The 17459-nt window shown below is 44.9% G+C and overlaps 1 protein-coding gene across 2 annotated transcripts in view; it reads right to left on the bottom strand.

Moving 5' to 3' along the window:
- Nucleotides 1-17459, bottom strand: part of LOC135918462 (DIS3-like exonuclease 2) — a 266232-nt gene that overhangs the window by 61788 nt on the left and 186985 nt on the right. For both annotated transcript variants that reach the window (XM_065452101.2, XM_070533505.1), the window contains one exon: nucleotides 11782-12021. In XM_065452101.2, coding sequence (XP_065308173.2) covers nucleotides 11782-12021 — 240 coding nt within the window. The remainder of the gene's footprint in view (nucleotides 1-11781; nucleotides 12022-17459) is intronic.

Consider the following 17459-nt stretch of genomic DNA (forward strand, 5'->3'; position numbering starts at 1 on the left):
CGATGTGGAAAAGTGGCAAACTGCACTCCAGACGGGTCGGTCATGTATGTCTTTCTCCATGGGTCGGTCGGCAAACCTCCACCTCTAGTCCCCATAATCAGGTTGTTGCTACGCAGATGCATCTCGTTAGGCCTACAGGCGTTGGAACTGCAGAAGGATCTCACAAATTGGACACGCTATGCACTCATAACTAACGTTTCAGCTGAGTTTAGAGAAAGCAAAAGCCCATTTTAATAGTTCCTGGTTATCAACATGAGTGAGAATGTAGCCATCACAAGAATTCATGCTGAAGCGGGAGCCATGGGTGCCGCCATGTTGGACAACACTATTTCTTAGCCTGCGTAAACGTTAGGTATCTATGCCTGCGCTGGGCTTTGACATGTATGATCTGTCCTGCACTATGTGCATATGTGAGGTGCGTGGGTGCTAGCTTTCGTGCATCAGCATGTGCACATGTAGTTTGGTCCTAACCAATGATGCCAGCATCCGTGTGGTTAACTTCTGAGTGTATTTAAGGGTGAGTCTATATATAATGAACTACTGATGTAACAACCGCTCTTTGTGGAACTATCGAGTTCATTATAAACAGGTTTGACTGTATACTAAAGCATGTTTATTCCTTATTTCAATAAAACACTATTTCACTGCTACAGTGAACCAAGACCGAGGCAATAAATCGAAACTACTGCACACGCCAGTGATCAAATAGTTGAATTACATGAGTTTCTTGGTGAACGCACCTTTAATATCGAGGACCACGTGTGAAAGAGCGGCCTGCAAAGCAGTTTGCCAAGGCCTCCGAGATATGCGCTCGATCTGTGAGGTTATCTGCCGAGTGTGACGATGAGCAGAAGGAGTAGCGGGCACACCTACTCATCAGCACATTCTTTGCAGTATAGTTCCGTATTCTCCGTGTGTCTTGTGCCAGCTAATGCTCCTTGCTGGAGTAGCGATACTAAACGGAAGGCTTTATCGCTTGAGGAGGCTGTTCTCTTGCAAGCAATCTCGGTGCGAAGTAAGAGGATGTCCCTGCTTGTTTCCACATACTGCAGGGCCTGATCTCCGCTATCTTGAAGTCAAAAGAAGTTTTCCTTCACTGCATGATAAATGGGAGATTCCTAACAAAATTGATTGCAATGTTGAAATGAACAAACTAGATTCGCTGCAAATGAAGTAGCCAGTCAATCTTTTTGGAGCTACTCGAAATTTTGGATGCTGTGCCAGCTCTTACCCTGGCTTAGCCTTCAGCACTGTCACCTAAATTATAGGCGACTCCACCCAATATCATCATCATCATCATCATCATCATCATCCTATATTTATGTCCAATGCAGGACAAAGGCCTCTCCCTGTGATCTCCAATTACCGCTGTCCTGTGCCGACCGATTCCAACTAGCACCCGCAAATTTCTTAATTTCATCGCAACACCTAGTCTTCCGCCGTCCTCTACTGCACTTCCATTCTCTTGGCACCCATTCTGTAACCCTAATGGTCCATTGGTTATCTAACCTGCACATTACATGACCTGCCCAGCAGCATTTTTTTTCTCTTATAGTAAATTAGAATATCGGCTATACCCGTTTGCTCTCCGATCCAAATCGTTCTCTTTCTGTCTCTTAATGTTATGCCTAGCATTCTTCATTCCATTGCTTTTTGCGCGGTCCCTAACTTGTTCTTAAGCTTCTTTGTCAGTCTCCAAGTCTCTGCCCCATACGGCAGCACCGGTAAAATGCACTGATTGTACACCTTCCTTTTCAACGATAATGGTAAGCTTCCAGTTAGGAGCTGACCATAGGTGCCGACTACGGGGGGGCTCCGGAGACCGAGCCCCCTCCGGAGTTTAGACGCCAAAGCCCCCTCCCCCCACACACATAAAGTGCCATTACCAGAGCATTGTCACCCACATCATTTGAGGTTTCTTTTGACTTTCCTCGAGGTTTTCACTTAAAACTTTACTGGGGCTAATAGCTTCATCGTTGGCGCAGACGTAAACAGCTTTTAATTCATACTTTCACTTTATTTCTGCAAAAAAGAAAAAAAAAATTATGGGGTTTTACGTGCCAGAACCACAATCTGATTATGAGGCACGCCGTAGTGGGGGACTCTGGAAACTTGAACCACCTGGGGTACTTTAACGTGCACCTAAATCTAAGTACACGGGTGTTTTTGCATTTCGCCCCCATTGAAATGCGGTAGCCGTGGCCGGTATTCGATCCTGCGATCTTGTGCTTAGCAGCCCAACACTATAGCCACAAAGCTACCACAGCGGGTCACTTTATTTCTGCAAATCCTGACAATAGGAGGACACATGCATTAGAAGCACTAGTGACGGCTGCCTCATCCGTATTTTCTCACTTCGACATTATTTTAAATTTATACTGTAAACACCATGCACATACACAATATAGTAAAGAACACACACAGGACAAAGTTTATCATACTTTTGAAAGAGATCGAGGTAGCCAATTAAAAATTATTTTTAATGGTATAGATAACCTGTGCATAGAGAATGAATATGTTGCTTTATGTTGACCATGTTTCAAATTGCATTGTGTGCTTTTCTGACCATGAAAAAAAACTACAGACTTCAGTGACCCCTTTGGCAGAGTCTTTTATCAATGGCATGTGAAATGCACGTGAATGTTGTGTGTCTTATTATTGCTTCTCTTTTCAGTCAGCAATGCTAACGACCATGAACAAGAAGGTTTTCTAATAATTTACCACATTTATTAGGGATGGAGACATCTTCATTTGCATGCAAAGGTCATAAATATATACATGGTGTCCTAATTAACTATCATGCACCAAGATTTAAAAAAGAGCAATGCGTTACTCGAAGAAAACTTAGTGCATATTGTTTACAGCACAGTAGAGTAGCTGCCAGAATTTTCTTCGTTCCTGAGATTTAATTAGGTAATTGTAATTAATTATCAAACTTGAGACATATCCTAATTATCAAAGTGTGAGTGCGGCATTTGTAGCCACAGCCAAGGGACATCTAACTGCGGTATTTTCAGTGACGTACTAATTGCATACCAATATTTTACAATTAATAAATAAACCCTGCAAAATATGGAGAATACCACGTGACTGCGCTCCCACCCGCATCATAAAGCAGCACCCTTGAACATGCTCCCACTGAGTTATACAGGAGGAAATAACGGAAATAAAGAAAAACATTGTGATCGAGCTGAGGCCTTATCTGCCATGCCCCGGCCGAAGTAACACGTCGCGTTTGGTGTTAGCTGGAAAGAACTTGTGATTGCTGTTGTCTTAGTGTAGATAAAGTGCACGGATGCTTCCCTTTCTTTTTTTTTTGCCACAAAACCTATCATTACAAAAGCGAATCGACAACGTCAGTGCAGAGGCTTAAAGATGCGTTTTGTTTCATCCCAGCCTCCATGTCTTTTTCTAGTGAGCGCAAGGTAAACATGATCCTTCCCTTGGGATCTGCAAATGGCAACAAGAGGAAGGCCGCAAATATATATATCAGTCATGGAAGTGTTGTGGTAGACCAAATGCATCGACTATCATCAGAAATTATGAAAACCTGAGAAAAACCAGCAGCTTCAAGAAACAGCGGCAGAGGACTCCATCGAATCGTAGCCTACACACGGATGATCTAGCATTAATGGCCTCAAACTGTCATGCTAGCGTGTGGGACGTGGCTGCCCAGGTAACAATTTCCAAGTCATCAGTTTGGAGGATTCTAAATGATGTCCTTTTACCCGTTACCACCTTAACCAGCAGCAATTCTTGGAAGATAGGGACCCATAGAATCGTCTAGATTTGTCGAATTCGCTCCTCACAAAAGCCGATGAGTCACTGGACTTTTTGAGCAACATAATGTGCACAGATGAAGCCTTCGCAGAAGCGCCTAAGTAAATTTGCATAATGCACACTATTGAAGCGACTCCAATCCATGCTGGGTGAAGCGCAATTGGCACCAGTACCAGTGTGGCTCAATGTGTGGTTTGAAATTTAGGCCAGTGCTATAATCAGTCCCATCTTCTTCGATCACACACTGACTGGACAGCGTTACGTGAACGAAATCCTTGAAGGAGTGGTGGATGAATTTCTCAGCGAAGTCCCGGTGTTACGTCTTCCACTCCTGTGGTATCAGCAAGGTATGGCAACCGCGCACAGCAGCAGCCGAGCACGAAACTAGCTCGACATGATTTTTCATGCGCAATAGATTGGAAGGCACAGGCCTGTAAATCAGCCGGCTAGGTCACCTGACCTCTCTCCACTCGATTTCTTTCTTTGGGGTTATGTGAAATATCGTGCTTACATGATTGAGAAAGACATCAGATTAGTTCAAGGTAAGGATAATGGATGTCTGCCTTAGTTCAATTCCGGTGTTGGTCATCAAGAAAGCCACTGAAGATGTGATAAAACGGAAACAGTACTGCGTAGCTGCAAAAGGAGACCTATTCGAACACATCCTCTAGACAGCAGCTGGTGTTCAACGAAGCTTACGAATTCATACATAATAAGGGCACACTGAAATCTCATGCTTTTCTTTTGTGTGCAGACATTCTGATTGCTAATTCGGCTCATTTAGAAGTGGTATCCAGAAGAGGGTTTAGGACCGAAAAAAACGGCGCTATAACCCTCTTCTGGAAACATGCACATCTAGCTCCCCAACAAGTATTACTTAGAAGTGGTATATTTACTTTCTTGAACGCATTGGTTTTGCATTTTCTCTACACGCTGATTGCTTCCTGGTCTGTTTATTTCGCTTTGGTTTTTTGACATGGAACTGTTTTTACAGCACGTATACACTTTTCATGAAAAATAAAACGGTCACTTTAATTTGGCTTTGGTCACAAGCAAGTTTCTGGCACAAAATGCAGCTTCGCGTGCACTCTTTCGATGAGGTGCAAGCAATGCCGGGATTTTGAAACATTCTATGGCTATTACATTGCTTTTCGCGTTTCATGCATGGTCAGAGTGGTGCTTCGGCCACGTTATAAAGGCGCTTTGGTTATCACCGTTGTTAATCTGCCTTGAGAGACGGATAATAAGTGTGATGTAGAGAGGAAGGAGTAGCTGCGAAGCCACGAAACCTGCTGTTTGGGCTCCTTCCGTACCATTATCAAGGTGATGTGCTGTCTCTTTAGGTTTACGACAGCCAATGCATTTGTATTCAATTAGCTTATTTGAGGGCACTGCTTTATGATATGGGTGGGAGCGCAGTCGTGGTATTTTTCATACTTCGTGAGGTTTCTTTGCCAGTCAGAAAAAAGTAGTATGCAATTAGTACGTCGCTGGAAACATTGCAGTTAGATGTCATTTTGGGTGCCTACAAATGCTTCATTGACACTATGAAAATTAGGACAGTACTTCTCAAGTTGCTCAATTAATTGCAATTACCAAATTAAATCTCGGTAACAAAATAATTACTGGCAGCTATTCCACTGTACTGGAAACAATATGCACTAGGTTTTCTTCGAGTAACGCAACTGCTCTTTAAGTTTTGCTGCATGATAGTTGGGGAACACTATATAATTCACTCAATAATCGAAATGAGGCCAAGCCGGATTCACTCGAAATTCGAATCAACTGGAGTCATGTGCAGCAGCTTTTATACTTGGACTCAAAGAAAAAAAAAAGAGAGAGACAGAGAGGCTGCAGTTTCGCCGGAAGGGTGAAGCAGTATTAGTGATAGCCAAGCATGCAACAACTACACGAAGGATGATTACAATACCGAGAAGACTCAGCCTGTGAAACTGAACTCTCTCCTATTATGAAGTCTTGTATATACTCATATAATGCTGTCACTTCAGCGCTCAATCCTTCGAGGTCACACAAAGTTTCTTCAAGTGCAAGAAATATATATACAGTGGCATCCCGGTTATATGTCCCCCGGTTTTGCGATGATTCGGGTTTTACGACGGATTAGCGCAGTCCCGGCGAAGTCCCCATAGTAGCAATGCATTAAAAACCCCGGTTATCCGACGCAATTTTACACCTGACCCGTATCATACGACGACCCTCGCGAAGCGCACGACAGAACGGTGGATGAAAGAAAAGTGCTGCTGGTCTCTTTCCTCGCTCCGTCTGTCCGCATGCGGAGCGCTTCACACCGCTCGACTGGTTCGCTCCGGCGCAGCTTTCTTCCCTGCCTCGTCTCATCGTTCGTTTTTCTCTCCCCCACCAGCAGCCGCCCGCAACGCCTGCTGTGCTGAAATAGCGCCTTTTCTTCTCCACAATCACTTTCTCCCTCTCTTCTTGATGTCGCCTCCTCTCGTCGTGTTGGGGAAGCGTTTCTCTCCTTCCAGTTTCCCAGCAGCAGATCGCCGGCAAGGTAGTGCAGAGAGGCCTAGGTTTATCTCACGTGTTCGTCGTCGTAATCCTAGTGACCAGTGTTCAACGGAGGTTTTGAGTTGTGTGAAGCAATGCGACGCAAGAGGTCTCGAAAGCGGGCAGTTCTGTCGCTCGGCGATAAGCTGAATATTATCGAGGATGCACAAAAGCGGCGTGGAGCCACGAAAGCCAGCATTGCCCGGGACCTTGAGATACCCGAATCTTCACATAATGTGATCTTGGCAAACAAAGCCGTGATATTGCAGAATGCCAACAAGTTCGAGCTCAAGTGGAAAGTGGCAAAAGAAGGACAGCATGAGAAGCTAGGAAAAGTTCTCGTCAAGTGGCTGCATCAAGCATGGAGCTCTGCGATCAATGTTGGCGGCGCCATTCTAAAAGAAAAGGTAGACCTTGTGGCTGTGCATCTGGGCATCGACAACATTCAGGCATTGCACAGGTGGCTGGATCGCTTTAAGAAACGAAACAAGATTGTGTACAGCCGCTCCAGCGGAGAAAGCACTTCCATGGACGTTTCGACGGGGAACGAGTGGGTGCAGTTGCTGCTGGAGATGATTGCTGCATACAAGCCCTGTGACGTTTTCAACACCGATGAGAGAGGTATTTTTTACCATATGCAGCCCGAGCAAACCCTTGCGTTTAGAGGTGATGGCTGTCATGGTGGCAAGCATAATAAAGAGCGTGTGACGGCACCATTCTGTGCTAACGAGGACAGTTCCAAGAGGCTGCCCGTGCTCGTTGTTGGAAAGTTTGCAAAGCCACGGTGCTTTAAGAACTTGAAGACCCTGCCGTGCAGTTACAACTTCAACAAAAAGGCATGGATGACATCTTCGCTCTTCAGCAATCTTTTGCAGCAGCTGGATAACAAAATGGGTGCTAAGGCGAGGAAAATAATGCTTTTCGTGGAGAACGCACCGCGCCACCCACCCAATACGTCCAGCCTGAGGAACATAAAGGTTCTTTTTTTTTTTCCATCCAACTGCGCAAGCCGCCTGCAGCTGCTGGATGCTGGCATCATTAAAGGGACCCTGAAACGCTTTTGACGATTTTCTAAAAATGTACTGAGTCGTTAGAGTAGGTCTTTCTGATCATTAATTGACACATCTAAGTGCTATGCGTAAAGCGTGTAATTTATTATAAGGTTTTACAAATGCACATCGCTGCCGATTGCAGCACACTGCCTGGCGGAATTTTAAGCCGCCCCTACCCATATGACAAAAATCACCCATATGACGTCAGTGGGGCGAGCGATCCGATTGGCTGACCAGGGCGCGTCATCGATAATTTTTCCAACTTTATGGTAAAAAAAATGATCTTCCTAATAGTTGGAATGTTAGTTTATTTGTTTTTATAAAAAGAAAGTAACATAAGAGAATGCACAAGAACAATTTTTCAGTACACTTAAGCACTTCCGGCACACAGCAAGTGTCGTCTGCTTGTGTTACAACGTACTCCATTTTGACGAGAGCTCCGCGGTCAGAGTCGGTCTCAGTCTTTTCCAAGCACTATGATTCGACTTTGTTGCCTTGTGGACTGCAAACGTAGCTACTGGCAATATGTCAAGCTCCGACATCGTGTCCCTCTGCAAGGCAGCATACGAGCGAACTGGCTGCTGCGCATTGGACTGCCGCTATCCGATCGGCGCCAGGATTTGTACGTTTGTGGCCGTGACTTTACACCGGAAGATAAGTAACGCAATAGCGTTCCGCGAGTCCGGTATTAGGGCAAACACAAGCGCAAGGGGACAGGGTCTGGCCGCTTGACTGTGCGTAGCAGGATGAGCCACGAGATGAGCAGAAGGGCAAATGTGAATGGTCTGCACGGTGCAGCCACCTGGTGGCACAGAGCTCAACCATAGACAATAGCAGCAACGAAGTGTATTCTTTGTTTGCTGCTGGTGTGTATTTTTCGCAGGAGTGTAATCATCAACGCGTTGTTTTTATAAATGTTTAAAATCTTTTCACTTGGTTAGAGCAATATTAGGGCTTTGTTTGGTTGGTTAAGCGCTGCGCCAACAAGTGTCTGGACTGTGCAGACCGATCAGGCCGCTCACGTACGTCTATGCTAAAGTTCCTTCATCAGCTTGAGTCTATGCCTCCAGTCATTTGCCGAAATGACCAGCTTGCCTGTGGTTACCGGAATACGAGACACGTTCAGCGCTACGACAGAATGCTCGCAACGCATGCTGCTACGATAGCTCTCGCTTGAGGTCGACGGCGGGCTCCAAACCAACCGGAAGTGGACGATGTGACGTCGCATCGTGACGCAAACCAGTGAAGGTGGAGATTAGCCCCGCTCGCTCGGCGATCGAGTTGAGGAGGAAAAGCATGGCTAGGGAGGAGGGTAACTTCTAATCGCTTGTAGCTCCATTAATACGTAACGCTTCACTTAAATAGTGGTGCGAATGTTCTACTTAAGCTGTACCCTACGCGTCTACAAAATTTGTCCGAACCGTTTCAGGGGCCCTTTAAGTGCGTCAAGCAAGGGTACTGGAAGCGGTTAGTGCAGCGTTGTCTGGCTCTGAATATTTTATGTTATACTGGGAGTAAGCTAATGGGCCTATAATTTTTCAATTCGTTAACATCGCCCTTTTTGTGGATTGGTATAATGTTTGCATTCTTCCAGTTTTTTGGGACCCTTGCAGTCGATAGACACTTCGTATAGAGAGCCGCCAGTTTTCCTAGCATTATGCCTCCTCCATCTATGATAAAATCGACTGTTATTCCATCTTCTCTTGCCGCACTTCCTCGTTTCATGTCTTGCAGGGCCCTTCTGACCTCATCGCTAGTTATAGGAGGAGTTTCTGCATCCTGTTCATTACTGTTTCTAATTGAGGTATCCCGACTCCCCTGGGTACTGTACAGGTGAGTATAGAATTCTTCCTCTGCTTTTACTATATCTTCGAGCTTGCTGATATTACCCTGCTTATGTTTTAGTGCATACATCTTGGTTTGTCCTATGCCAAATTTCTTTCTCACTGATTTCAGGCTGTGTTAATTTTTTACGGCTTCAGTCTTTCTCACGTTATAGTATTGAATATCACTTATTTTCGCCTTGTTGATCAGTTTTGACAGTTCCGCGAATTCTATCTTATCTCTTGAGTTGGACGCTTTTATTTTCGTTTCTTTGTTAGGTCCTTTGTTAATTGGGAGAGCTTGCTTACTGGTTGACTTGGTGCTTGCCTCCCACTTCAATTGCTGCCTCTGAAGCCAGCCTAGTTATTATTATATGTGGTTAACATGGTCACGGTGAAAGCTGGAAACCGAAATGAAAGTGTCAAATAGGCACAGCATGAATTCCTGTCATGTCGTGTGGTTATGTTGCCTGCTCTTTGACTCACATGATTCTCTCCCCAATTTCATTCTAGTTGCCTACTAAACTGCACCGGGTATAGGTCAGGTTTCCCACAAATTTATAAAGCAATGTTTGGTTCTGTTGAATTAAAATAGCTAGGGGTGTGCGAATATCAATATTCTTGAATACGAATCGAATACGAACACTTGGCTTTGAATATCGAATAACGATTTGCACATTCATTTATTAGCAAGTTTGGTTAACTTTAAAGGGACACTAAAGGCAAACATTAAGTCAAGCTAAAGTGATAGATTAATGCTAGAAAATCTCTAAAGCGTCAATAATATCTCAAACAGAGCCTTTATAATCGAGAAACTGAGGTAAATGAAGGACATGATTAGAGACTTCCCCGGAACATTCAAGTACTTGCCCGATGACGAAAGCATTCCTCAGTTAAATTCCGTTACTAGCACTCAACAACTTGTTGCAAAAACCATCCTTGTATTGTATTCTAAGAGGAAGTAAAATGCTACTTGTCCAGTTCTGTTAAATTTTTAGAAAAAAGAACTCGTTGAAATGACTCTTGACAACGATGCGGGCGGTCAAAAGGTTTCGTTTTCCCACGTCCACGCTTTCGCGTTTCAGTAGTTTCGTTATCGCGTAAAGCTGCACTGGTTTTGCTGGCTTGCGAAAATCGCACAAACTGCAAGTAGCAGAGAATTCAACTTCCATGTGATGTCACAGGATGCCCGAACGGTCTGCGCCACTTGACCAAAAAGCAGCTAAAGTGGCGAATCCACCACTCTGTCTTGGCTTGGTACTGCCGTCTGTCAGGCGCTGTTTTAGTCAGCAATTACAACAAGGGGTGGTGGTGGCGTATGCAACATCGCCACTTCCCTGGCTGGGTGGCGGGAGATTTGAATTTTGAAAAATGCATTTGGACACTTCAGATGAAAATTTCTCATAAACTAAGTCTTTTGTTGGCACGAAACAAGCGTTGCGAGGTTACGGGAATGGTATTTAAAGAGTCCACCTCGACTTAGTTGCCTTTAACGTCCCTTTAACATGTTGGAACATCGTAATTACATTGTCCACGGTAAAGAATTAGACTTGTAAGCCATTATGCTAAATGCCCGCACTCGCCTCCTAACCTCGCAATAGAAGCAATGGCATTTGTGCGATCGCCAACACAGAGACGTCCACTTTTCGCCTGGATCTCTGGTACTCCTTTGGTCCCCGACAAGTCATGCTGGCCTGTCAGAAAAACTCCTGTCTCGGTACAGAGGCCCATATAGAGTGCTGCGTGCCGTGACTCCAGTTACGTAAGAAATTGCCCCAGTCTGTAGCAGTGCCTCATCTGCCCCAAATTCCACTGACGTTGTGCATGCCCCACGCCTCAAGCCATATCACTCTCCAGTTATCACCGATATTTAGACGCACCGGGACGGTGCTGCTGCCGCCGGGGATAATGATACATGCATATTGCGTGTTTCTCGTGGACAATGCAGGCATGCGCCCCAGCGAAGATGATGAATGCTTGCTGGCTCTTGAGCTGTTGGTTGAACTGGCCAGTGCTGCATTTATCTTTTGTAAATATACTTTGTAAATAGTCTCCAGTTCTTAATCCTTCGTTCGCGTAACAATATTGTGTGTTTGGCTCATGCTAACTTGTACAATTGAATAATTCCCACTAGCTGTCTGCCTTACTATACAACTGCACGTGCCCACAAACTCGCAGGCATCTGACCCTGTGCCATCGCATTTTCTGTCCAGACATCGGCTCGCATTGAGGGTGGCGCTGCAAAAGAGGGCACCCTCACTGTCCGCAAGCCCTAACTAGTGAGAGGCTGGCTTTTCCGCGTTGTTTAGATGCCCAGGGGCCAAGCATGCTTTACAGGCGAAATTTAGCCAAGCAGCACGTAATTGTCAGAAAATTCAGCACAAAATCAGACACACATTCTCAGCTTAGACAGAAGAAACTGTTGATAACTGTATTTGCTACCACACAGCCAGCAATATAGTAAATTTGTTTCAGGTATTCATTTCCAACCGAATATTGAAAAAAATTGTTTATTACCTACTTTTTGAATTGAATAGAAATATAAAAAATAATATTTTAAATTTTCGAATATTTACGCACCCTAAGAGGGCCCCACTCACCCGCTCCACGAGGTAGACGCTGGTTGCTCGCTTCTGGGCCGCCTGGTCAAGCTGCGTTCCTGGCCGCACAAAGCGTGACACGTCAGCTATGTGCACGCCCACCTCCCACAGCTCCTGCTGATCGCCTTCAGGTACGACCAGCCGGCGACACGAAATGGCGTCGTCCAGATCCCGCGCCGTCTTTGGGTCCACGGTGAACACCAGCTCGTCTCGAAAGTCTCGTCGTCCCGACAGCTCTTCCTAAAAAGCCATGGCACACCATGGGCCACTTCACAATGAGTTACAAAACTATGATACAAGCACTTTAGCAGTTTGTACTAGACACGCTCAGCTCCAAATAATGCCGAGTATGGCTTAAGTTAAAGCCAGCTGGTAAACTCAGATTTAGAACCATATACCGTGATGAACAACTTGTGCAAACAGACAGAAGTAGTGCACCCATTCTCCCCTTAAACCCATATCAGTCTTCTCTTCATGCTGTAGGCTATACCTATTCAAAATGTTTGTTTTCAATCACACCACAGGGCCAATGAAGGATTTCTTACTCCCAATTTGCAAAACTTGTACCACTACGTACATAACTCACTGCCGCTTTATACAGTTGACTTTAGTTAAAGGCGCCTTTAATCACATTTCATTTAAAGGCTCAAAAATGCTTTCGAGCAAGTATGGTACCTGCAAGGAATATATTATAGAGAGCATTTTTTCGAACAGACCTACTACGGTAGACTTCCGTTAATTTGACTCTGCTTAATTTGATTTTTTTTTTCTGTTAATTCGACCCAAGCCGAACATCCTGACCTGTGCCCATGTATTTCCACGGGCCCAACGTTTTGTTATTTCGATTCTAAAAGCGGCCTTCGCCAGGTAATTTGAATTTGAATTTGAATTTGAATGAATGAATCTGTGTTGTTTAGTGGTGCAAGGGTTAGGTATGGCCAAAGAGTGCCATGCCAGTGTTAGCGATTTCGCAATGGAATGCAGAGTTCTATGAAGTTGATGTGACATGGCTGTAAAGGGGCCTAAAAATAGTCGCTGTAAAGTGCATAAAATAAATGTGTAATAAGATTATGGCGATGACTAATGACGTGTGCTATGAGCCTTGAAGGGCATTGCAAAAAAATAACATGCTATACAAAACATGTAAAATGCAAAAATTGGCTACAGCACTACTGCCTCACCAGAGCCCTTGAAACACAAGGCCCTGGCCGCATGTGCTATACTAAGAGTATCACAGTGGCATCCTCTGAAGAGCGGAAGCACTTCAATGTATAGGGCTAAGACCATGTAAGACCAATCTTTCAGGAAACCTAGGAATGTGTTGGTATCAAAAACGGTTATGGACCAAGAAACATTACAGGATGATGAGGGATGTGCTGCTGGTATGTTAGGGGAAATGTCTCTTTCTCTCAAATTCGGCCTCCCGACACTCCAGGAGGACATGGAGGACTGTCAGCCTGCCACCACATCTACCACAGCTTGGAGATTCATTTCCAGCAAGTAGAAAATTGTGGGTACCAAATGTGTGTCCTATTCCTAGACGACAGAATAAGACACCTGTTCGGCACGACTTTGTTGCGGAGGGCCAAAAACCTCACTGTCGCTTTATCACGTGCAGCTTATTATTTGTTTCTGCGTCCCACAAGCGTTGCCAGCGGTTTCGCAGTTTTCTTCATAAGAAAGGCCTCAGATCTGTGACAAGGACAGCACCTGCAGGTTTAAAAGCTTGCAATGCAACTGACGTGGCCATCTCGTGTGTGAGAACATTACCCTCGATGCCCCTATGGCCAGGCACCCAGCATATAATCACACGCTTGTTAGATAAATACGCTTTACACAGGATGGAATAGAGTTCATCAAGTACTGGATTTTTGTGCTTACAGAGGGACATCAAGGCCTTCACAACGCTTAGGGAGTCTGTATATATAAGTACTTTTTGGAGTTCTGATTTTCTTATATGCTTCACAGCCAACAATAGTGCGTGGGCCTCGACCATAAAGATACTTGTTTCCGGATAGAGTATATCGGATTCTGAGAAGGATGGACCAAATGGCTGCGTAGGACACCCCGGCATTTGACTTCGAAGCGTCTGTGTAGAACTCTGTGCAGCTGTGCATGTACAGGAGTTCTGGGAAATGCATTCAGATTTCGAACTCTGGGGCATGCTTTGTAACTTCTAGAAAGGATATGTCACATTCTACCACCTGCCACTCCCAAGGAGGTTGGTTGGATGCATTAAGCAATGCTCAAGGAGTGGGACATGCATTTCATTGCTAAGCTCCCTCACACGCAACGAGAAAGGCCGTCTTACAGAGGGACAATTACGGGAAAGTGTAGCACACATCATATCATTAACGGTATTAAATCGTGGATATTCATGATTAGAGCGTATTTTGATAAAATGTGTGAGGCTGATTTAAGTTCTCTAGAGATGGAGTGACCATTCATTTGATTCTGCATATAAGCTTTCAATCGGGCTTGTCCGGCAAGCACCAGCGGCTAAGCAGATACCTAGACAGTGGACAAGATCTAGCATCTTTAGCCCGCTCAGGGTGGCAGAGTTATATATGACGGCCCCATAGTCCAATGGTGATCGAATTAGGCTCTGATAAAGATTCATGAAACACTTCCTGTCGGTAACCCATTTTGTGCAGGATAGAATTTTCAGTAAGTTGATTGTTTTTAGACATCTTTCTTTAACATATTCAATGTGTGGAATGAAAGTAAGCCTTGATTCAAGTATAATACTTAGAAATTATGGTCTTTGTTGACAGGTATTTGTTGTCCATACAGTGCTACACAAGGATCTGGAACCAGGCCTCCCTTTCTTGTAAAAAGAATACAAAGGATTTTGTGGGGGTTGATTTTAAATCTGTTTTTGTCTGCCCACTTGGACACCTTGTTCAAGCCCTGCTGTACCTGCCTCTCTCATACTGCAAGGCTACAGCATTTGAAGCCTATTTGAATGTCGTCCACGTAGACGGAATAAAAAATGGCTGGTGGTAAAGAAGCACGAAGCGTGTTTATTTTCACGACAAAGAGCATGCAGCTAAGCACGCCACCCAGGGGTACACCAGTTTCTTGTATAAAAGAAGATATGTGGAAGATACGATTCGACAAATAGCTTTCTATTATGTTTACCATATTTCCACTAATGCCCATTCCCGACAAGTCTCACAAGATCCCGTAAGGCCACGTTGTTTCATACACCTTCTCCATATTGTGAAATATCAATAAGAAAAACTGTTTATCTACAAATGCACCGCGGATATATCCTTCAATGTCCACAAGATGATCATCTGTGAACCGCCCTTCTCTTAAGTCACACTGATACGGATGAAGCATATTGTTGAGTTCAAGGAAATGTATAAGTCTACAATTATTTATTTTTTCAAAAAGCTTTCACAGGCAACTTGTAAGAGCTATCAGGTGATAACTTACCACCAAGGAAGGGTCTTTATCATGCTTCAAAGCAGGGACCACAATCGCTTCTTTCCACGTGGATGGAAGGTATTCGGCAGCCCAAATAGTGTTGAAAAGTGCAAGTAGTTTAACTTAAGTGTCAGTGGGTAAGTTTTTGATCATGTTGCACATGACTCTGTCAGGTCCCGGTGCAGAGCTCTTGAATGTGATCAAGGCAGCTCTCAACTCGGCAATACTGGAAGGCCGGTTATACGGTCTGTTCTGTCTGCGTTTACATACGACTGGCTTACATCCTTCTATTTCTGTTATAGGCTTGTAGCGCAGCTCGGAAGAGCAAAAAAGAATGAGGTAGGGGTAATCAAAGGGAACGGGAAACAGAGTGAGCGCTAACTTCCAACTGACAGTTTATTTCGTGACACAAGACTACTTATACACTCGGCAAACCATATGACATCAGGAGATAACAAAGAAATGAAGCAGCAAAACTGATAGTAACCAAGTGGTAACATATTCAGACAGCCTGTGGCTGCAGTCGCAGATACGCCAATTCATTGTTTGATAATGATAATGAAGGTGAGCTTACACATGCGTGGCCCAGACCAATGATAGCCTTTGCTTCGATGATTTCTCTTGTGAGCTGATTACGACTGCGACCAAGAATGACGCATTCCTCTAAGACAGGTTCGCAACCACACGTTTTGCAGTGCTACGCCAGAAACCCCCCAGCTGTAATACAATTCTTGGCATTGTAACGATGTTTGCGCAGCCTGTCATTCAGACATCGGCCAGTCTGACCAACGTAACGTTTTCTGCACTTGAGTGGAAAACAATAAACGACACAATGTGTGCAATTAACAAACTTATTTTTGTGGTTCTTGTCACAGGAAAGAGGACCTATAACAGTCATGACATACCAACTCGCCCAAACTGCCACGCTTTTGATCCTTCTATTTGTTTGTATTTAAGGATGTGGGGTCTGATCTGGGATATCTCCCACCGTACTCTTGGGACAAAGGAACGACAACACAGTAGTGCAAACAATCACAAGGGCATTTATTGCACCTTTCATACATCAATGCCTGCTAGCCGAGTTGCTATCCACAAAACATGCCGATGGGCGCGCGACAAATCTAGAAGTCCGACTCACCGCGTCCTCGCGAGCGAATATGTTCGCCCCATGCTGGATCCCAACGCCGGGTCGTTCGCGTGCATAGTCACGCGAATCGTGGCGCGTTCGAAGGCGGCCACGCGAGACGGTCTCGCCGAAGCATCGGTCGGCGTGCGGCACGGCATGTCCGTACCGCTTGCTTCCCGAACCCAAAGAGAGCAGGCGCCTTCCTTTCGGCGCCCAAGTAACCTCGCGGCATTAGCAGCGCAACACTCGCGCCATCTCTCGCACTGCGCTTCAACCACATCAACCGCGCGGGCGTCACGCAGGCCACGCAGCGAAGCGGGAGTACAGGAGACGCGCTATGCGGGAAAAACATCAGGGGAGGCGCGAGGGTCGCGCATCCCCACAAGGAAGGATTGAGAATAATGGATTAAGACTGACACACGCTCAAAGTGCTCCCCAGGAGAGTCTGCCTGGTCTTGCAAAGTATTCCCTTGCTCGTTCACCAGAAGCAACGGATGGATATGTTGCCCTTTTAGCTTTCTTAAGTCATTCCACACTTTCGCCTCCTGCGTGTATAAATTATTACCCAAGAGGAACGTCACCCAGCTTTCTCTCTTTGCCTGATATCGTGTCTGCCTTCCCTGTGATTCCTTTTTTAAAAATTGAATTAAGATTTTCGGCGTTTGGCAAGCTGCATAATGCGCCTCATGCCTTATTCTGCCTCTTTCACACCTTTCTACAGTCTTTGTTCCACCAGGGAACATGTCTTGTAACTGAACCACCATTTGTTTGCGGGATAAACCTTTCGGCTGCATCAATAATAAAAACGGTATAATGTACAACAGCATCATCTATGTTAAAATTGTTTATAATATCATGTGGTAGAAAAGTAGATCTTTTAAGATGCACCCAGTCTGCCGATGCTAATTTCCATTGAGGAATGTGGGGTGGGTTTTCATGCAGAGTTACAAGATGTAAAGTTACAGCAAAGTGGTGACTTCAATAAAGTTTATTGATGACGTTCCATTCCAAGTGAGGCAGAAGAGACGAAGAACCAATTGCTAGAACTATCGATGAATAACTTTTGTGCTGGTCGCTGTAATGGGTCAGCTCCATCTTATTAAACAGGCAAGCACTAGAG

Source organism: Dermacentor albipictus, chromosome 2 (assembly GCF_038994185.2).
Source record: "Dermacentor albipictus isolate Rhodes 1998 colony chromosome 2, USDA_Dalb.pri_finalv2, whole genome shotgun sequence".
In the NCBI taxonomy this organism is placed as follows: Eukaryota; Metazoa; Arthropoda; class Arachnida; order Ixodida; family Ixodidae; genus Dermacentor; species Dermacentor albipictus.